General features: G+C 39.9%; 2 protein-coding genes across 4 annotated transcripts; one reads left to right on the forward strand and one right to left on the reverse strand.

Moving 5' to 3' along the window:
• Positions 1 to 2,783: 2,783 nt before the first annotated feature.
• On the reverse strand, positions 2,784 to 10,811 carry LOC105059413 (DNA-directed RNA polymerases II, IV and V subunit 6A). 3 transcript variants are annotated; one of them, XR_003798352.2, is made up of 7 exons: positions 10,656 to 10,811; positions 5,120 to 5,153; positions 4,853 to 5,031; positions 4,706 to 4,757; positions 3,598 to 3,758; positions 3,395 to 3,462; positions 3,240 to 3,299 (listed from the first exon to the last, which is right to left on the reverse strand). XR_003798352.2 is itself a non-coding variant. In XM_010942700.4 (6 exons), the coding sequence occupies exons 1-6, from the start codon at positions 10,688 to 10,690 to the stop codon at positions 3,230 to 3,232; spliced, it is 438 nt and encodes a 145-aa protein (XP_010941002.1). In that variant the 5' UTR covers positions 10,691 to 10,811; the 3' UTR covers positions 2,784 to 3,229. The 3 variants fall into 3 exon arrangements, 2 of the variants coding, with proteins under 2 accessions (XP_010941002.1, XP_010941003.1); XM_010942700.4 differs by lacking the exon at positions 3,598 to 3,758 and having other exon boundaries at positions 2,784 to 3,299; XM_010942701.4 differs by lacking the exon at positions 3,598 to 3,758 and having other exon boundaries at positions 2,784 to 3,299; positions 10,504 to 10,732.
• Positions 10,812 to 18,715: 7,904 nt separating this feature from the next.
• LOC105059412 (GDP-mannose 4,6 dehydratase 1) lies at positions 18,716 to 20,267 on the forward strand. The gene has a single exon (XM_010942699.4). It carries the CDS (start codon positions 18,912 to 18,914, stop codon positions 20,040 to 20,042), a length of 1,131 nt encoding a protein of 376 aa, XP_010941001.1. The 5' UTR covers positions 18,716 to 18,911; the 3' UTR covers positions 20,043 to 20,267.
• The last annotated feature ends 3,150 nt before the right edge of the window (positions 20,268 to 23,417 follow it).

Raw genomic sequence — 23,417 nt, forward strand, 5'->3', positions numbered from 1 at the left:
ATATAGAGATATTTTGAATTTAGATTAGTATAAATAGTTTGGATGTTGATTAATGACCGGATAATATAAAGTTATTTAGCTAACCATCCAAACAGCATGGAAGTGAATAAATGATGTTTGGTTGGGACTTGGGAGGAGGCAGGATCTGGAATCGAAATGAAAATGGATGACTTCTTTTCCAAGTGTTTGATTGGAAAGAGTCCTATGTGGATTCTAAATTTGGAGTGGAATGAGAATGGTTCAATATGTCTAGAATTCAATTGCCACTCTTCTCGATTCAAATTTTCATTCCAATTCTGATTCCGATTTGGATCACGAGCCAAATATTTTGGAGAATTTAACTATTCCGATTTCAATCCATTATGATTCTCATTTCGATTCCAGTCACAAACCAAACACCTCTTTATTCATTAATAGGTAAAATGATACGATTAAAATTACTTAAAAAAAATATTTTTGACCAAACATTTAAGAAGAGAATAAAAAGATATGATACCGGTGGCGAACAAAACTAATGGTTAAAGTTATTCAAGAGATGGTTAGTTATTCAATATCCAAACATAGCCCATGAGTACTATATTAATCACTTTTGAGGGTAATATTGGCTCCTTCCAATCTTTGAAAAATTGATATCATATGAATTTGAAGTAGGGGTGACAAAATATAATCCGATCTATCTTAAATAAATTTGAATTAAATAGATTCATACCATAAACGAATCAATCTATTTAATCCATTTAAATATTTAGATTGAATTTATATTTTAATTTTTTAATTTATTTAATTTATTTAATTTATTTATTATACAGATTAAGTTGGATCAGGTCACGTCGTTGGATTTTCGGTTAAAAAAAAAGGAGTGTATTGTTTAAAATTTAAATATAAAACCCGATTCGTTGCCCACTTCCTGCAAGGTCATATCATTATTTGTGATTTGTCAATCATCACATGGTCCGACACGATGGTTTAAGTTTTGAGCCCTCCCAATTGAAATTGAAATTGCATGGCCATTTGGGATTCTGGTTTGCAAGATGTTCGACAGAAAATCAGAGGTATTATGGTAACGTTGAAACCCCAATACACCAATCTCATGCATGCTATCTAACACCATGTCTGTTCAAACTATTACTCCGTTCTCTATTTCATTGGTTCACTCTTACCTTTGTGTTCTTAAAGACCGAGAGAGAACATCTTCTGCCGGATCTGAGAACATCTCCTCCTGTTGGAGCCTTCTATTCCAATGCCATCAAGCGTTGACCGGAGGTTGGAGGCAATGGAGACCGTCCAAGCCTCATAGTTCGGAGGTGATGGAGGCAATAAGGTGTCGACCAAAGGGTCCAAAGCCCAGAGACGGAGGTGGGAGTCCTCTCTCTTCCGTTGCCGCTCTCAAAGCTTAAACTCTTCTTCTAAGAGCTCAATTAAAGACAGAGCCGGGAGTGATTGAGAGCTCCGATCGGATGAAGTCGGAGGTGACGAGAGCACCGGTTAGTAAAAAAGTGGCCGAGAGCACGACGAGAGTGAAAAGACAGATCAAATGGAGATGCGGTGAGGATAGAGATCGAAGAGGCGATAGATTTTTTTGCAGATTTTTAATTTTCTCTTTGTTTTTTTTTTAAATGAGCCGGGTATTTTTTTTTAAACTCAGTTATAAACAGATCAAGTAAGATAGTCTGTTCATTAAACAGATCGGATTCGAATTTTAAAACTTGATCCATTTAATAAATAGATCGAGTTCGGATTCACAATTTTTTGACTTGATCCATATCTAAACCGACCTATTTATATCCAACCCGGTTGCCATCCTTAATCTAAAATCATAATTAATCTTTTTATTTGTGCTTAAAGCAAAATTTAAATAGAACTTGAAAAATGATTGATTAGTTAAAAGGATCTTTTTAGTGATTTTTATATAATTTATCTGTTGAATAATTCAGAAAATTGTAAATTAATAAAAAAATTGTTGATAATTAGTTCTAAGAGATGCACCATCCAAGCCTCCGTTTATGTTGAAACCTAGAATATTTACCATTATAAAGTTATAATATTCATCGATGAAAAACTAAGACTCTTTGGATCTAGAACATAACTTGTTCAAAGAATTGAATGGACCGCACTTTAAAATATTGGTAAACAATATGCAAGGAACAGGTTGGGAGGCTATCCGATGGATTTCACAATAGAACAGCCCTCTCAAACAGCAAGGTTTAAGGATTGGAATGCTCAAGGGACCACGATTGATCTAAGATCTCTATGCAATTCGAGCCCGGGCTTTTCCAAACGCTGTTAATCCCACCATCATCCATAGCCGCATTTGTCCAACGGCATTTGGACATACGTTAGAAGATCCCATTCCTTACGTAGATTCGTTAGAGCCTGTTTGGATGTCTATATCCAAAATCCTATAAAATTCGTTGATTGGTCCTAGGCAATCAGTTAAATCGGACTAAATATGACATATATTTACAACAAGCCAGAAAACTATTAAAGCGGACCAGCACCAATCCTATAAGGAGGGGGGAAAAAAAATCAGTACATCATTTCCCTACTCCACATGGAATTTAGACCAGCCAGCTCTAATGATCCTTTTGATTCTTATAAAAATAATCCAAATATGCTCTAATTTAACTGGTTGTCTTGATCCAACCCATGAATCACATAAAATTTTAGACCCAAACATCCAAACAGATCCTTAATGTTCACAATTTCATTGACATAAACAGATTATTTAAGTAAACCGTGCTAATCTCCATGAGCCCATACACGAATTTGGAGAGACACCGTAATAACTGCAATCAGAGAAAACAAGCATACAGTGCATTTCAATCCACCTAGTTCAATTGCTGGTTGGCACCTCTCCCAGTAGCAACTGAGCTCAGGAGAGGTTCCCAGTTGGATCACATGCAGTGTTAATTTTCAAATAAAGATAAACAGTGGACTACAAATACGTCATAAAGGTCCTTGAATAGATCCCATGAGCAAAACCTCCAAACTTTAGTACCATACCAAGACTAGAAACCAGAGCAAGCTGACAACCTATCCATAGAACTGAAACCACCATAGTTATACCATTGCAAGTATATTTCTAGCTATAAAGCCTTCTACTTCAATATATCTGCCATCAATCTATCCAAAGAACTGAAACCATCACTGGAAACTAGAGGAAGCTAGCAGTTTCTCGCATGAAGACCACAAAAGTTGTATAGAGTAACTACAATCTATGTATTTGCCATCAGTCGCCACCCACTTGCCTTTTCCAAGAGTCCTCCACAATCAGCTCATCAACTCCCCAGTCTTCATAGCTGCAAGTGTCACATAATGGTTTGATATTATTATTCATTATGATAATCTGTCTCTTGATTTCACAGGCAGAAAAATAAGTAAAAAGCATTTGTACCTTCCATCAGGTAAGTACCGGCGAATAGTGAAAGGAATCTTTCGTTCCCTAAGTTCCTTCATTGCAATCTGAAAAACAAATGTAGAATAAAATGGATGGGCAACCACAAAAGTGTACAACTACCATCAATATAAGAGAACATTCCTACTTACCATGGCAACTAAAAAATAAAATAAAACCAAAAAAAGAAAAAGGTCCGTTACCCGGTCAGAAGAGAGCATTCACTAACCAAGCAAACACCATGTTAAATTGCACTATACTATTCCATAAACGGGGATCATTCTACTTCTGAGGCTGGGTTGTCAGCTTGCGATCACTGAGGTATGGCTGGTTGCATGTCAATATAGAACATGAAAGTAATCTCCTATTGGGGCATTATAAGTCAGGAGTCAGGTGAACAAATTAAAAACTTTTAACAGATATATAGTAGTCCAAAAAAAATCATCTGCATAATATTTTTTAGACATTTGGAATCTAAAAGGACTGGCAGGAAAGATATTCCAGCCAAGAAGTAATTTACTTTTCTCTAACAGTTCACATAATAGGTGCAATAATTGTTTTCTTTTTTTTCCCCCTTTTTGGTACATAGGTGCAATGATTAGGTGATACGATATCATCAGACCTAAAACCAATTATCCATAAATGGTTGCCCCATAGAACTTCACTAATTCTCGATACATTGATAAGAGATTCATAAAGCAATTAGTGATAATTGCCATTCAGGAATATTATCCATGATATGGCGCCACACAACTCGATACTCATGTCGCCTTAAACATAACAACCAATCATATTCATAATCTCTGGGGAAAGTTCGTCGTGCAAACCACTATTCCTGAGGAAAAGTTTTGACCAAATAATCCAATTCGCTCTTTCTTAAAACAAAGAAATGCATGAGTAACAAAATTAACACCTGAAGATACTCAGAAACCACCAGAGAAATAAAAGAAGGGCAAAAACGCTGGAACTACTTGCAACCAATTTGCAAGTGCCCTCCAATGTGTTTAACATGTGTTTTTTGCCACCTATTTCATTTCCTGAAACCTCACTCACCATAGTTTCGCATGTCATGTACCATGCACCAATTGGCAACCACCCCTAATGCACTGGGTTTGCAAATAAGGCCCAGCCGGTGTTGCCATGGCCCAAAAGATCAGGAAGCTGGTGTGAGTATAAAAGTTTGATTATGATAACAATAGGTACAAAAAGCATGTACATCATGAATTTGTAAATATGTTATCATGCAAAAAAATAATAATTACATTGTAATACATCTATGTATGTGTGCTGCTGCTCAACCAAGGGGCTTACCTCAAGTGGATCAGTCTCCCCCTCCAGCTCAACCATCACAGGAGCATTCATGCTGTTCAATCAAGTTCAAATGCCACAACAAATTTAATATCCCGATATTCAATGGACACAGATTTAAATGTTATAACACAAGTGTTGGTGGCAAACCTAATCTGAAGAGCACGTGTACCCAAGATTCTTGCACGCTCATACTTGGTCATGTACTTCGAAGTTCTCCGAGGTCGTTCCACTGGTGCTTGCTCCTCCTTTTCCTCAGCTTCTGTGCCTATAAAGGTATCAGGAATTTCTTCATTGTTATTATCTGCATCCTCCTTCTCTGCCCCTTCCTGTACAATTACCAGTCAATATCTTCACTTATTTGAACTCAACATAAGTGAGAATCTGTATTTAGTGCTTTTTCCAATATATCCATACCTCAATCTCAGGCTCTGGTGGCTCATCCTCATACCTGCAGAAACCACCTTACTAAATAAGTGGGATTGAATGCTCTCAAACATCACATAATAGAAGCATGACTTAGCTGTGATGATTGCTAAATTTACTTGCAACAGAAGACACCTAAATGGTTTACTGATAAAATCCATATACACTGTTGGGAGTAAAATAACAATGAATATTAATAAAATAGAACTGATGAATTGAAGATATCATTTTAGGTCAATGATGTGAAGCAAGGAATATTTAACTTCAACATCATAGTGAACTACTCAACCAGAGGTACTCTAATGGGTTAATAGTCATACCCAAATCTTCTTTCTAATAGATGTGAAGAAACCACAACTATAAAGCATTTGATGCTCCAAATACCATATTCTCTTTGTTTGAGTTTATGTATTCAGTTCTGTAAAAAAGTGCATGCATTCTGAATTCTACATAAGGTGAAGAAAGTGCATCTTGTAGGAAAAACAACCACATCTGAATTTCCAGCTTGAGATTATAGTGAAGAAAAGAATGGGCAGATTTTAAGATGACTGCATTCGTACAAATTAACTTAGGTTCATCATTGAGATCGACGCCACTATGAGCTTTGCCACACTTTCATGACCTTTCATTTTTCATGAAAGATGCTAAACTGAGCTATTTAATCAAAATGGGGTTTCAAAGAGAGATTGTAAAATTATCCAAAAGACAACTTGATGCTGCTTTTCCCATTCATTGATCAAAGCCTTGAAGAAATTCAGGAATCAACAAGCAAAGAAATAAGGTTTTCGAGCATATGAAATCCAGATGGCACCAAACATTAGAAGAAAAACCCGAGATACAAATGAAAACTTGTATGATGAGGACAACTGCTTCAAGCACCTCGGCCAGAATGATTTTAGCTCTCAATCATGATGCTGGTGAGAACCAAAATAACTTGAAAGAGTCTCTACATATATAATGCAAACTCTTAAGCAATGTCTCAATTGCCCAAGCAAGTTATAAGCTCTGAGAATTTGGCCATCTTGGTATGTGGACAAGACCAAGATAGACTGACATCTCACTTTCCCGCAGCTATTATGGAAACTCTAGACAAAAATTGAAAGTAGACATTCTGGGCTCTCAGCCAGAGTTCTAGGAACTTTTGAGATGCTAACATCTCAGCAACTATAGTAAATCAGAGAATAATTGCTATATTAAGCCATTTGTTAGTAACTAAAAACTAAAAACAGATTTAGAAATGCAATCGTGTGATTAGGAGATATCAACCTATATTTTGATACTGTATCGACCAATATTTTGAAGCATAACAGTTCGTATTAGCCTATGTAATATACCAAGATATCAAATAAATCATATCTCTAAGTGATGATACAGGCAGCCATAGGCCAATATCTGGTCTAAGATTTAAACCTTATGACCAAGCAACTCCATGCTCTTTGCTGCTCCACTCTTATCTAACCATTCATGTAACATCCAATAGTTAAGAATCCAGGAGGAAGAAACTTTCATGTAAACAGACACAAGAATCAGATTTTGACGTCCAATAGTCTAACTTGGCACGATAAAAGAAAGGAGATATGCGGCCACATAAAAAATGTTTAACTAAATTATACATGATTTTTATTTCTTTAGATATTGTATAAAAGCATATATTAAGAGACATTTATTAAGGTCTTCCAATATACATGTTCCACAACAAATGCTCCCAATCAGCCAAGGGATTGAAAAGTGACATTGCAAAAGTTACTTTATGCCTACATTTTTGGCCAATCTCTAGAAACCAAAGCTCACTTCTAAAATCATTATGGTGGTCAAACTCATTGTTGGATGTTTGACTCTCCACTAGTCTTTAGATGTGCAACTAAAGAGTTTGACAAGCATCCAAGCATAGTTTGCCATACTGCCCCATATCGACAATACGGACCATACCGTACTATACTGGTATGCCGAACCATCCTCTACTGATACAACCGTGGCGTATTGCGTACCAACACTATAGTGGCATTTCACCGATACGAGATCCGGTATCGAGATAGTGAACTTTGCATTCAAGTGCATGATAGACATCCGACTTCAATAGATTTCAAAGTTGGAGGTAGATGTCCATGTAACAAATAAGAAATTAAAATGGATTATAGGTCAGGAAATGAAATCATTACTTCTCTCAAGATAAGAAACTATATCTTCTAGATCTGTGTCGATCTTTTTCTCTCTTTTTTATACATATCCCACTTTAGGAAGTCCACATCTCATGTTTTTATCTTTATATCGCTCTACTCTTGTATTAGAAAGAAAGAACTACATCACAAAAAGTGGAACGCATTGACAATTGGCATATAAGCAATAAACAAATCCAAATCATATAACAATTATCCATCTCACATATCGATAGAAGCAATCTAACATCTAATATTCCTGCCTTTTAGATTAGTTGCATGTGTTGGATCACTCACATGCTGAACTCCACCTTTGCTGCCATGTCCCATCAATGCATGCTTTTTTTAGTAAATACTCTTGGTTCAGATAATGTTCCCTTTCTTTATAAAAGAGAAAGGACACCCCCCCCACAAACAAAAAAGAAAACAAAAATAAATGCAGATAAATAATAAAATAGCCAGTAACATATCCTTTCACTTGCATTAAGGGTGCCAAATATGCTTAAAACAAGTTCTTTTGCAACTTTAAAGTAAAATAAGCACTTCCTTAAAAAAATAAAGTGCTTGTAAGAGTCCTATTAAATTAAGAGTGTTCTGTGGTTTCGATGGCAGATGCATCCCTGAATAATACAAATTTCAAAAGATTGGGTGGAAGTTTCCCAGCCCATGTAAGACGATGTCAACAATGAAGCAAAACCCACTAGCCAACCAGCCAACCTGATTGGCCTCATGATAGGTAGGAGAGATAGTAAACATGCACAGTGTGAAAGGAGTTGCTTATCCCTCAAACAAGGATGAACATGATACAGGCAACAATTCAGGCAGGTTTAAAGGGGTTGTATACACCCAGAAGCAAAGGAGTTCAACTCTGGGAGGAAGAACAATTGGCAATTAGCAGTTACAAACAGCTGGCAATTAGAAGTTACTCTTTGTTCAGTTTTTCATGTCTTTAGGCCCACTAGCATAGTGGCAAACATGTTAGCAGCCACTACTTTTGTGTTCAGTTTCCTTCTTAGTTGTGGAGGTAATGCTTCCCGCGTTGTTAGTTAAAGGGGGCAAACCAGTAGCTATCTCATTGTATATATAGGACCGTATCAATTGCAATGGAAGTTGTTGAATGTCCATTAAAATAAACACTTTGTGTTTAACATAAGATTGGGAGCTCTCTCCTTTAACGAGCTCTAAACATTGCAAAAATAGAGCGGAATTGGGGCAACCATTCGTCCAAGCCTTCATCTTCACCCACACCATCTTCTTCTTCCTCTGAATCCATTCGGTCTCATCCCATAACCAGATCCTTTGCGAAGGGCCATAACAGAACATGCCAAACCACCTGCTGTTCATTGCAAATCCAGTGGACTATTGTAGCTGAATTGCCCTCATGGTGAATGCACTCAGTTTCTTTTTTTTTTTTTTTTTTAAGTTTCAGTAAAAAAAAAGTACTGGCAATTACGTATTATGTATCATGAGAGGCTGTTTTGTGTTATATGGGATGTCTTAACTTTTTAAGGACAACAAGAACAGAAGGGGGGAAGTTACAACCAATTTCTCGAATGTGAAAACTCTTTTTTAGGAACAAAAATATTAAGAAGAACAAGTTGCGAAAGAAAGGTGAAGAAATGAGGTCAAGAGAAAAGAAAAGCGATAAAAGAACGAAAAAAAGAGGAAGAAATGTAGGCAAAGTAAGTAAAAGATACAGAAAGAACAATAGACTTCCCTTAGGATTTTAGAGAAAGAACAGGTGACTACTAAGTGGTCAAACAGCACTGATATGTTTAGGATTTTTTTTCTATTGAGCGATATGTCAAACATTAACTACACAAGCATGCCATCAATTAAATTGTTCTTACTGAGTAATAGTGAATATGTCATGAGGACCATGAGATATCAAAGTCATCAAAATATCACCATAAAAATATCAGGAAAAGAGGATATCCCTTTATTCTCTTTTTTTTTTTTAACCTTTTACTAATTGAACAATTCTGAACACCAAAACTTCAACAATGGTCCTTGCATCACATTGCACAATATTTCATTTTTTTTTTCATTCAATGTCATTCACCAGTTACTGATCATGCTTGACCAACTTCCCTCACAAAGGTTATGAGAAGTGACACACTCTCATTTCTTCATGCAGCAGCAAGAATTCATCTTTTTTTTTTTTTTTGGAGTCTTACTATATTCATGATTCCACACAGAATTTCAGTACTTATTATGAGGCAACAGTTGTTGCTCATCTTTAACGATAATCATCCACTCCTGAATATATTAAAACTTATTGTGCGTTTGGTTCATGACCAGAATTGGAATCGGAATGGATTGGAATAGGAATTAGAAGTGCCATATCCCCCAACATGTTTGGTTCATGACTAGAATCAAAATCGAATTGGAATACTAGAGGAGAGAAGAGACTAGATTTTAGGGGATTGGGGCATTCCCATTCCCCCCTACAATCGGAATGAAAATGGAACTCCCCCAACTAAATGGCTGGAAGGGGAGTCACGCATTTCCTTTTCCATTCCAGAGTCCAGCTCTCCCCAACCAAGCATGCCAATTATTCGCCCAGCTTGCAGGATCTTCGCTTAAATCTTCTTTAAGACTTGACCTCGAAAACAACAGAACTCAATAGAAAACTTTCCTACTGATTTGTGGTTACTTGGTAAAAAAAACCAAACCAAATGGCGCTATTAATGTTCCACTGGGCTACATGCAAATAATGTTCCTACATTGCTCTGCATCACTAATAAGTCAAAGTTGTGTTCCTTCCGAATGACCTCATCAACATTCGCCCTCTTAATGGAGATCTTCAAACGATCTTTCCATCCCCAAGAACCCTATTTCACCACTGAACCAAATTACATTAAAACTAAGTTATTCTCGAGCCAAATCATGATGAAAATGTGTCGACTTGACATGGAAGTTTCGAAACTTCAAGCTGAAATATTTAAACCAACACTCAATTTGCTAAAGTCTGAACTGAAGATCATAAAATGAAAGAAAGAGAAATAACAAGATGAATATTCCTAATTAGATATCGGGCCTCATAACTCGCTTTTCCTTCTGCAAAAATCATGTATAAATCAAGAGTTTCAAGTTTTCCATGCATGCACTTAACTAAATCCTGTACCCCAAATATATGCCACTCCTAATGCTAAAGCTGTAATCCCCTTTTCTAATACTCCATCTACCAAAACAACAAATTAAGAAGAAATATCTTACATCGAATAGATCGAGGAAGGAAGTCGCGTGCAGAGAGTCAGGAAATCTTTTAAAAACCATACTAAAAACCTCGACGAATCCCCGAAAGTAAAACCAAACCCTCAGACTACTGGAAGTAGAAGAGAGATAGAGGGAAAGGGCAGGCGACGAACCCCATGTCCATGTCGTTGTAATCGTCGTCCGCCATTGGGAATTTGGAGACCTCGCACTCGCTCTCGCTCTCTCCACCGACCGAAGCTCCACCGGCCGCGCGCTGCTTTGAAGAACCTGATCACCACGGTCTGGCGACAAGACCAAATTACCCCCACTTTCAAGATTAGAAGTTTCTCGAGTGCTGGTTAATAAAGGAAAATTCCGAGGCCTATAAACGGGTCGAGCTCAAGTTGGACCCAAACAAATCTATCTAACCAACGGTTCTAAGTGAGATCCAATCTCACTCCGATCCACAGACCCGTCATAACCTAGACCCGTTAGGGCTTTTAGATGGACCCAAACCCGATCCCAATTAATTAACAGGTTATTTATATGTGAACAGCATTAGTTTGAATTATATATCCTCCAAGTGCCAATCTCTTAGTACATGAGATTCTTATTTTAAAACTTAATGGGATGAGAAGAGTAAAAATTATCACATGCGAGAATATGTTCGAGTATTTGCAATTAACTTTAAAATTAAGTAATATCTTTTTATTTTTTTGGTTAAGTATCATTATATGGTTAACTATTAAGTGCTTGTTGGTCATGATTTAATTTTTGGATATATTATAGATTAATTTCTCAAAGTATGAATGTTTTAACTTGATTAATCGTTCAAGATACATGTTTGATCTCTAATAGAATCATAATTTATACTCAAACATGACCCAAAGACTTGATGGATGTTATAATATTTTTTATAACCCAACCCGAACATGACCAAATCCTGGCTAAGTAGAGAATAAAATTTAGACCCAAAACCATAACAGCAACCTATTATTCCAATGCGCATGATATTTAGATTTTGTTAACAATTGGATATCCAATCCAAGAAAAAAAGGGGCAGGATGAATTAAATGTTAGTGAGTAGGGGGAAAGTTCACTTCAAATATTATCTTAGTCAAGATTTAAAATTAAAGACTTGAAATCACTAAGGATGCATTTAGTTAGCCATTAAAAGAATATTTTTTTTACTTTTTAATTTTTAAAAAATAAAAATTAAAAAGTAATATTTGGTAACATTCTGAAAAATAAAAAGTAAAAAATAAAAAAAAATAAAAATAATTACTTTATATGCAAAGCAAAAAAATTTTACTTTCCAAAACTTGCTTTTCTACTTTTTTTATTTTCCCACATCTAAAACACCAAACCAAAAAAGTAAAGAGCTCGAACTCTTCTCTTTCGTCGAGCTCTTCATCTCCCCACCTCCTTCTCTCTCTTTCCGAATCCTTCTCTCTTATCGAGCTCTTCACCTGCCGTCCCCAAATGTTGCTTTTTGCTTTATAGCAACATAGTTATCAAACATACTTTTTATTTTTTTATTTTTAATCAATAACAAAAATTAAAAAAAAAATAAAAAATATTTTTTAAAAATTAAAAATCAAAAAATATAATCAAACGCACCCTAAGTTACGTTTTAGATTTTAAGATTATATTAATCCTTTGATAGGTATTATTTATCACAAGTCAAGTATGCATCAAATCTTATTTTTAGAGCTGGATTAATATATAATAACATTGCCTCTATACTTCTTGACTATGCCAAATTAACACTCATCTATGGAACTTCTCTTTCTAATACTATTCATGGTAGTTAGTTGGTAGTCTTGTATATCTCACAATTACTCATCCTAGTATAGCTTATGCTACTCATATCACCAGTAAGTTTATAATAGCTCCTCGATTGACTCGTTATGCAGCTACTCTGCACATTCTATGCTATGCCAAAAGTACTTTGTTTCATGGTTGTATTTTATTGTCAATTCTTTCTTACCCCTACATGCTTACTCTGATGCTAGTTTGGGCTAGTGATCCTCCTAAAAATTGTTCTTCAATAGGCTATTATTTTCCTTTGGATGACCTCCCATCTTTTAGCATAGTAAGAAGCCAACTATTCTCTCTAGGTTTGATACTAAGACTAATTAAAGGGCGATTGCTAGGATTGGAAGTGGGCCAGACTGGACCGTGCCAGACCCCAGCTCGAGCCCAGTCCAAAATTTTTTATCGAGCTTCGGACCGGATTTAGATCCAAAAATTTTTAAAAGACCCAGGCCCGAGCCTGGCCCGAACAGATTGGGCTGGCCCACCGCCAACATCACTCTCGATTTCCTGTTAAAAAAATTTTAAAAAAAATCTAAAACCCTATAAGCCCTAACCCATTCTGGTGGCTAGCCACGACGAGTCGACGACGACGATGCCTGTTAGGTCTCCGACGACGACCTCTTGGCTCCTGGAGCTCGAGCTTGGCCTGGGTGGCGTCATCGATTTCGATGAAGATGATGCCCATCTCAAGCGTGTGAGCATGAGCGGTGAGGAGTCAGACGGCGGTGACTGTGGTCGAGACTGGCGTGGGTGACGAGACCGGCCGCAAGCCTCGCCGACACCGTCGAAAAGCTTGTCGGACTCTCTAGGAGAGGTCGAGGCGATGGAGGGACACTGGGCGGTGGGGCTTGGGAGCGGCGGTCGGAGGGAAACGGGGCTTGGGAGTGACGATCGGAGGGAGACGGGAGGCTTGGGAGTGACAGTCGAGATTCGAGAGAGCGACGATTCAGAGGAGAATAGGCACAATGAAGGTGGATCTATGGAAAGGAGAGCACCTGCAGGAGATTTGAGGGGGGAGCTCGATGCTGCTGAAGATCGAGAGGAGAGGACGATGGAGATCGACGGTCGACGGAAGAGCAGGGAGGATCGGGAGTGAGGACGGTAATGATCGACGAACAGGGCTAGGGCTCTTCGAGACGAGACATTGATGGAAAAAAATTGAGACTCGGAAGGAAGATTGAACGATGGAATTATACCGGATAGAAGCCTTAAAATTCAGACCATAATCAAGCTAAAATTCGGGCTCGGGCCTGAGCTGGGTCTGGGTCGGGCCAAAGGTAGGCCCGAGCCTGGTTTGAAAGTAAAATAGACCCTATTTTTTGATCCAAGCCCAGCCTGAATAGTTTCGAACTGAGTCCGTAATCCGGCCCGAAGCCAGCTCAGCTTGATAAGCCTCGGACCGACTCGAGCCTACTTCCAGCCCTAGCGATTGCTGATACTATAGATAAACTTCTCTGGTTCATATGATTGCTAGAGGATATAGGAGTCACTTATCATATACTACCACTCTTTATTATCATAATTATAGTACCATTCAGATTGCTTATAATAGTATTTTTTATGAGCATATTAGATATATTTACATAGATTGTCATTTTATTTGCTGACATAATTACTATGGTATTGTATAGAATTTGCTATATTGCTTCCCTATCCAAATTGTAAGTATCTTCATCAAGTCTTATCCACCCAGGCATTTTTGAGATTAAGTTTTCAAATTCAAGTTGGCTTCTACATACTATCTAGGATTTGTTTGGTTCATGAAAAAAATTTTTCTTCCCATGAAGTAACTTCCAGGAAGTGACTTTCTGAGAAGTTATTTTTTAGGAATAGAATTTAGGCATATTTGGTTGATCAGAAAAAAGTGATTTATTGCAGAGTAGCTTATATTTAGTTGAGTACCTTTCTTAAAAAAAACTATGTAAAATATCTATTATATCTTTAGTAAATATAAGATCATATCTTTTTCCTTCTAAACTTTATATAAATATTAATATAATATTTATATTAATATAAGTATAATATATTATAATATAATATTAGACCATAACAATTTATTGTGTTAATATAATACTAATATATATTAATATAATATTAATATTAATAGAAATATTATATTAATAGAAATATTAAAATAATATTAAAATATAATAAATATTATAATATTAATATTATATTCATATAAATATTAAGATAATATTAATATAATATAATATTATTATTTAATATTTTATTATAATCATCTATTGATATTTTACAAAATCTTAGGCGTTGATCTAAAAGGATATTTTGGAAAAGAACAAAATAGCACCACTTCCTATCTTATGAGAAGTGCTAAAATCCACCTCCCTTATGAATTTTCACTTCTCATGAAATGTGAGAAGTGACTTTCTATATAAAATTTTTTTCTACTTTCTCTTCTCTTAAAACTTCAACCAAATAAGAAAGCCCTTATCTACTTCCCAGGAAATGCCTTTCCCCTCCACTTTCTGTCCACCAGACAAGTCTCTAGAGTTTGAGAAGGGGGAGGTGTTAATATAGCAAAGTTGGTTAACATTATACTAATTGAGTTGATTAATGTCATGCTAACAAAATATTATCATAACCAAGAGTTGTTATGATAACCAAAATTTGTTATGGTTACGGTATATATATATATATATATATATATATATATAACCTTGTACCTGTGCATACACAAAATTCATATGCAATTCAAAGACACAAATTTCCTCTCTTCCTCTATTACGCTTATCAGTTTGAATGCAGCCAGACATGATTGTGCAGCAAAATGTCCAATGTTTGAAAGCCTTGTGCTCACTATAACACCCTAAAAGGGTGCAGATATAGGACTAGCTTCTTATATTAGCATGATTCATTAATATCATAGGTATTGTTTGGTTCCTTGACTCTATATCACACACTCCTTTTGCTTAGGCCTTGATGTTTTCATCAGAAGGATGTAAATTCATTCAAATTTAATCATAAATATCATAATCAGTCTCAATAGGCTTATGCTACAGTATCTTCTAATTTAGGTTTGTCATGAGTCAAATTTTCTCTTATGCCTAAGACCTTATTTAAAAACACTAGCAATAAGGTATCATTTGTGTTTTCCTTTTTTTGTTTATAAGCATCTAAGATTTATCTAATATTTAACCGGTGCAAGACTAAATATACGCCAGTATGTTTTTCACAGTAGCAACCTATACCTTTCTACGCGTCCATGGAAGAGGTTGAACGGTGCGTGCATCTAGAGATTTTATGTGGCATGATGGAGTCATTTCAGCGACTTCTAACTAGAATGTGCTTTCATTCTCGCTTGCATCAGTTGCTATTAACCTAACTTCCAGCTGAAGACAACTGCTGATAGCTGGAATGAGTGCGACTACATGGGACCAGTGTGGTCTTAACTCTAGAGTTAAGGAAGGGAACCACCTTGGCAGAAGGACCAAACTGGGTACAAGCATGTGAATTAGAAAGATATCTCTAAGGTGCATTGCTATGGCGTGCACAAGGATTTCTGATATCCATGAAGCAAGATAAGCGGATTTCTCCTCCTCAGCACCTGGCAGCAATACAAATTAAGATAATTAATAAAAAGATAAAAAAATATTTTTTTTTAAAAAAAAAATCAAGGATGTTGATGTGTTTATTTGTACTTCATATGAGTGATTGCTAAACCTCTTCGTTTGAACAAAAAAAAAAAGGGTGATTGATTGATTTCGCGAACTAACGATACTCAATGCTGAAGGGTCAAGCTCACCCCATGGGGACTGAACTCTCTCACCAATTGAGTGACTCAAATCTCAAAGGACAACTTGCTACCTTTTGACTCAGAATGATTCATAATATAAGTGGATTATGATGCATAATAAAAGTGAATTAATGACAATAGGAGTAAAAATTAGTATTCATGAGCCGAGGCTGAAACTTCTTTTCTTTCTTTTGATAAAAAATCAGCCATCTTCTAGGAAAAATATTTTTTAGATGGACCATAACAGGGTCTCATTTATGCTTCCAATATCAGGACCTTCTATTGTATTTTTTTTTTTTTATGTTTTCTTGTGAATAACTGCAAAAAAGTAAGACATGGTATTATTTTCTTAATTAATGGAGTGAGTATCAATGCTTGTTCAATGTAATATAGTTCATGACTATACATGCACTATGATGGTACAATCTTCTATCAAGATTGGGCAATACATAAGATTCATAAAATCTTTTGATGATCCACATACTAGAACTTGGCACATGTGATGCACGTGATTAAGAAAATAGAAAGGTATGGAGTTGATTTTAAAGGTCCAGCTACATAAAGACAATTGAGTCACAAACAAAATTCAATGGCATAGACTTAGCTCCTTGGAATAATAAAACTATTGCATTTAGAAAAAAATGATATAAGGCCAAAAGTGGACGCCGAAAATGCTCCACTTCCATGGTGCATAAATGAATTGGGCCTTCGTATCACAATCCCGTTTCTCATTTACTCCGTGAATTGCGCGAACCCCCTCATGCTGTACAACATTATATTTTTTTTCAAAAAAATCATGATTGAGCCCTGTAGCTTTATCATGAAAGTCTGCACATTAAATAAATAAAAAAAAAAGACCATAGAAATTAGGACAGAAGAGAACAAATTTCTATTCACAAAAATCAAGATCTTCTCTAATCTGTGGGCGAATCAGAAGTTTTGAAACTCGGGATCAGGTTGTATATTTCGCGCAAAGGAACTATTATTCTTTTTTCATGAGACCAACCATCGGATTGCATCTCCTATGAATCTCAGAGCACTTCAACTACTTTCTCCCATCTTTTTCATAGTTCACAAAGCACTCCAACTAAAGTTGTAAATGGATTGGATTGATCCATGGTCCGATCTAATTCGATTCTATCCATTTTAAAAGATTCACAGAGTCGTATCAGATTTTAAAATTAAACCAATTCAAGTTTTCATGTTGGGTCAGATTTATTAAATTCGGATCCAACTCGACCCAATCCGAATTCAATATTGAATTCAACATCTAAACTATAGAGCAAATAGAATAGGATTAAAATTCTAAATGCTTTTGTAACATTGTTATTTGTTATATAATTTTGCTCAATTTGACTATGAGAATCTGAGAATTATATTTATGTTTAGATTATTGGTCTCTACCAACTGATAGTATATATTATATTTATCTTGTACATGCTATCAAGAGGAAGATTATCAATATATTTATTTGTTATGATTTATTTACTTGGATTATGAAATAAATACTGTACCAAAAGTGGAAAGAATATTTCAGTTGTCAAGAAAAGATAGAGATTTTGCGAAAAACTGGATACGATCTTCATGTTGGTTTTTTATATTCATTTTTTTTCTAGATTATAGTTATATTTTAGTTAGTTTTTGATAGCAATGTATCAAAGTCATTATAATATTTGATAGCATCCATTCATTTGTGAAATTTAGTGTTAAAATTTTCTTAAATAATGATTGAAATCTAGTGATTAAAAATTATAGATTGCTTATAAATTAATAATCAAAGTAAAATAATGTTTGTTTTCTTTTATCGTAATTTCTTATATGTTGGTCGATCATACGAATTTTATTCGAACTGGATTTGAATTTTTTTGATTGAAAACTGATTATACATGGATCCAATCCAATTCAAATGATCTAGTATAGCAAAATTTTTGATCATGGATCCGATCTGATCTTCTATTAAATTGGATCTGGATCCGAATCCAATATTAAAATCTGATCAAGAAATGGATCGGATCGAAGTCACTCATGATAGGGTCTGACTCGACCTATTTACACCCCAAACTCCAACTGCTTCATTCCATCTACCTACATAATTCTTGAAACAATAATTGATGTTAATGCAATCCGAATCTTTGCATTGTTGTTAAAATAGTAGAGATTTAGAGACTCATGCTTACACGGTTTTGCGCATTGGGAATCCCAAACAATTTCCTCACATCCCCATTGCCCATAGGTTTCCTCCATTATTTTTGGTCCCTGATATCTCTATTACTCCGGGTGCCCTATGATCATATCAATCATGGATCTCGTTGTGTTCTGAACTTTGTATGTCTGATGTCGCAAGTCTGCTGCAACTTCTGTTATATTGTATTTATACTCACCTACCTAGCGTCACCTCTTTTGCGTCACCTATTATCTCCCTGCTTGTATCTAACATTAATTAACGTACCATGTTTGATTGCACATATGCTACTGTATGTAACCGAAGTCTGCTTTCCTAAAAAGAAAAATAAAATTTCCTCCCATCCCTCAACATATTCGCACGAAAAGCATCACCGTATACCGAGCCGCCACGTGTATCCCCTATGCGCCCCCCGCCCCACCTTCACTTATGGCGGAAATACGCTTGGTGGTTCCCCGGGTTGACCCCCTCTCTCTGCTCCCTTGCATTCCCATCTCCCCCTCGTAAATTTTACAGAGGGAAAGTCCATCCCTCCACGTCTCCCCACACGCCGCGTTTCCATAAAACCCCCCATCCCTCCCAGATCTAAACCCCATCCCTCCCAGATCTAAACCCCATCCCCACCACCCTCCTCCAGATCTGGATTAGGGGAAGCAAAAAGAAAATATCCCAATGGCGTCCTCCGACTCCGCGAGCGCCGCCGGATCCGAATCCAACAACGGCCCATTGGCCCCCTCCTCGATCCCGGCGGCGGTGCCGGAGCGGCGGAAGGTGGCGCTGATCACCGGCATCACCGGGCAGGACGGCTCCTACCTGACCGAATTCCTCCTCGGCAAAGGCTACGAAGTCCACGGCCTGATCCGGCGGTCGTCCAACTTCAACACCGCCCGGCTGGACCACCTCTACGTGGACCCCCACAACTCCTCCAAGGCCCGCATGAAGCTCCACTACGCCGACCTCTCCGACGCCTCCTCCCTCCGCCGCTGGGTCGACGTCCTCCTCCCCGATGAGGTCTACAACCTCGCCGCCCAATCCCATGTCGCCGTCTCCTTCGAGATCCCCGACTACACCGCCGACGTCGTCGCCACCGGCGCCCTCCGCCTCCTCGAAGCCGTCCGCTCCACCTCCTCCTCCGGCAAGCCCATCCGCTACTACCAGGCCGGATCCTCCGAGATGTTCGGCTCCACCCCCCCGCCCCAGTCAGAATCGTCCCCCTTCCACCCTCGCTCCCCTTACGCCGCCGCCAAGGTCGCCGCCCACTGGTACACCGTCAACTACCGCGAGGCCTACGGTCTCTTCGCCTGTAACGGCATCCTCTTCAACCACGAGAGCCCCCGCCGCGGGGAGAACTTCGTCACCCGCAAGATCACCCGCGCCGTCGGCCGGATCCGCGTCGGCCTCCAGACCAAGCTTTTCCTCGGCAATCTCTCGGCCGCGAGGGACTGGGGGTTCGCCGGGGACTACGTCGAGGCTATGTGGCTCATGCTGCAGCAGGACGAGCCCGGCGACTACGTCGTTGCCACCGAGGAGTCTCACACTGTGCAGGAGTTCCTCGAGGCGGCCTTCGGGTATGTCGGGCTCGACTGGAAGGACCATGTTGTGATCGACAAGCGGTACTTCCGCCCGGCGGAGGTCGATAGCTTGAAGGGGGATTCGTCCAAGGCGAGGAAGGTGCTTGGGTGGAAACCCAAAGTCGGGTTCCAGGAGCTGGTCAAGATGATGGTGGACCAGGACATTGAGCTCGCCAAGAGGGAGAAGGTTCTGGTTGACGCCGGATACATCGATTCCCAGCAGCAACCCTAGAGAAATGTGTCTCATCCAGTTGCAAATCATCTTCTTCCTTCCCTTTAAATTTCGGTTTGATTCATCTAGATAAGAAAGTTATAATTTTTCGAAAATAATAATATCTGTGTTCTTCTGGGGAAATGTGGTTAGTGTTTCGAATGCTGCTGTGATATTTCTATCTTTGATCGATTAACTAGATGTTCTCTCGGTCTTTGTTTTGTTCTGGTAATTTCTTTTTGTTATTGTTGTGCGCACGTGTCAAGCAGGTCGTCGGAGACCGCACGCTCCGCCCCACGATCAGCTGAGAGTCGGAGAATGCCCGGAGGCTGTCGACGCCCAGTTCCTTCGCCATCCTCAAGCCCGCGAGGAGTGCCTCGTATTCGGCTTGATTGTTGGAGGCCTTGAAGTCGAACCGGAGGGCGTATTCGGTGACTACCCCATCCGAGTTCGTGAGCAGGAGCCCGGCCCCGCTTCCCTGAGCGTTGGAGGCCCCGTCGATGTGAAGTACCCAGGTGGAGATCGGGTCTGGCTCAGAGACCGAATCTCGTGCCGGGCCTTCAGCTCCCGACCTTCGGTCGGTCGTCGGGCATTCAGCGATGAAGTCGGCCAAGACCTGAGCCTTCAAGGCAGGCCTCGGTCGGTACTGAATGTCGAACTCGCTAAGCTTCATTGCCCACTTAGCGAGTCGTCCGGATGTGTCGGGTCGGCGCAGTACGGCCCTCAGGGGCTGGTTGGTGAGTACCACGATGGCGTGGGCCTGGAAGTATGGTCGGAGCCGTTGCGCGGAGACGGTCAGGGCGAAAACCATCTTTTCCGTCTCCGAGTATCTTGCTTCGGCGCCGTGGAGCACTTTGCTGGTGTAGTAGATGAGCTGATGGGTTCGGCACTCGTTTTCCCGAACGAGCACCGAACTGATCGCCTCAGAAGATGTGGCCAAGTAGAGATACAAGGTCTCCCCGACCTGCGGCTTTACGAGCAGCGGCGGGGAAGCTAAGTACCTTTTCAGGTCTTCAAAGGCCTGTTCGCACTCATCCGACCAAGAGAAACCGTTTGCCTGGCGCAGGATCTTGAAGAACGGGAGGCACCTTTCAGCTGATCGGGAAATGAATCGGCTAAGAGCGACGATTCTCCCGTTCAGCTGCTGGACCTCCTTCTTGGTGTTCGGATGACGCATGTCGAGGATCGCCTTTATCTTCTCAGGGTTGGCCTCGATCCCTCTCTGAAAAACGAGGAATCCGAGGAACTTCCCCGAGGTCACCCCGAAAGCGCATTTGGTCGGGTTGAGCTTCATTCGGTGTCGTCGAAGGGTGCGGAAGGTCTCCTCGAGATCCTGAACATGGTCCGGGATCTGCGTGCTCTTTACCAGCATGTCGTCCACGTACACCTCCATGTTACGCCCAATCTGGTCTTTGAAGACCTTATTGACGAGTCGCTGGTAGGTGGCACCGGCATTCTTCAACCCAAAGGGCATCACCCGATAACAGTAGAGGCCCTTGGGGGTCACGAACGCGGTGTGCTCCTCGTCTTCAGGCGCCATCCGGATCTGATTGTACCCGACGAAGGCGTCCATGAAGCTAAGCAGCCGAAATCCGGACGTCGCATCCACCAGCGTCGGTCAGTACGGTCGGATCTGCACATGCGACAAATCCACTCCCAGTCGTCCGGCCTTGCTACCCGAATGAAGGCATCGGCCAGCTCTCCACCCGACTTAGGAGTGGAGGGAGGCAACTGTTGGGGGATACCCACCGACCGACCGACTATCGGAGGGCCCGACCGGCTGGCGGCCCGACCGACCGACCGACTATCGGAGGGCCCGACCGGCTGGCGGCCCGACCACCCGACCGACTATCGGAGGGCCCGACCGGCTGGCAGTCCGACCGACTAACCAACGGCCCGACGGACGACTCTGACTGGCCGATCGTAAGTCGGGCGACAGGCCGACGGACGCCATCAGCGGCTAACTGCGGCCATTCCACGGTCCATTCCCGACCGACTAAACCCAGAGGTCCGGTAGCCGACCCACATGAAGCTCGCCGACCGACGGAGGAGTCCGACGCCACTCTGCTGGCCACCGACCCTGGGTCGGCCGACTCCACCAACCGCCGTACGGCCGCCAGACGTTGTCAGCTCTGACACGGACATGCGGCACAGTTACCTAAGGGCATTGTCCCGCCGAGAGCCGGGTCAACCCTGGTGATTAGACGGCTACACGGCGACATGACATTTTCACGGCGGCTCTGACAGCCTACAGTGAGTTGACAGTTCCTCACTTGTCCTCCGCGCCATTAATGATGGCGCCATACCGTGCTCCACTATATATACCGGGGAAGGCAACAGTGCAAGGGATCGATCCGCCCGCCTCTTCCACATACGCAGGCTCGCTCCTCTCTCTTCCTCTCCCTCTCTCCTTCTCAGAGCTCTCTGTCTGCATTTCACTATTGCCCAGTCACCTCTCTGACTTGACCGTCGGAGGGTCCCCGTCGGAGCCGCCTCCGGTCAGTGCGGACTTCCTTTTGCAGGTGCACGCTTCCCGGCGATCGGGCGACGAGGCGATTGGCCGCAACAGTTATCAATACTAAAAGTCGTTGTTATTAATGTGAATCATGTTCTGCTATTATTTATTAATTTATTGATTAATTTATTTATCGATGCATAATTGCTGGATCTGTTACTCTGGGTCTCGTTATGTTACAATGTGCATTGTTCATCTGATGGTGGTAGCCGAGAGATTGGATCGGATATGGTATCATCTGTTAGAAGTTTTGCTCCCTACTATAAGGCTAATTGTATATCTTGTAAAGGTTTGGATCTGATCTCATGTTCTTTGTTCCTACGGCTAATTGTAGATCTGTTCCATCTGCAGTTCCAAATGCTTTTTGATAAGACCACCTCTTGCAGGGTTTGTGGCCTCTCTTGGGTTTTTGTATCGTAGAAATCTCCATGAGCTTGGCTTTGTCTACATTCATGTTCTTGTACAATCATGCTTAGGCTTAACCGCAGGTGCTAGTCCAATCTATTTCTATTAAAAGATTTGGATTTGATCCAATTAATTGCTTCCAACCCCAAGTTCCATGTTGTTCTGGTATAAAAGTCTGGTAGTCAATGCAATTCTAAAGGCTCTACCACAAGGAAACTCCTTGTTGATTTGGTTTGTTTTCATATGTAGGGTAGTGAATCTTCTTGATTGACATTAGTCTTGTAAGTTGTGGATGCTGCCATATTTAATACCACTTTTCAGCTATTATTTTTCTTCATTTCACTTGGCTTATTATCCTATTTTGTTCTTGGACATCATGGATCTGATGAGAATCTGATGTGGAGGTTATACTGCTACCTTTTTGTCATTGTCTAGGAGGATTATTCCCTTTCAGAGATGTATGTGTACTCGGCTTG

The sequence above is a fragment of the Elaeis guineensis genome, chromosome 16, assembly GCF_000442705.2.
Source record: "Elaeis guineensis isolate ETL-2024a chromosome 16, EG11, whole genome shotgun sequence".
NCBI lineage: Eukaryota > Viridiplantae > Streptophyta > Magnoliopsida > Arecales > Arecaceae > Elaeis > Elaeis guineensis.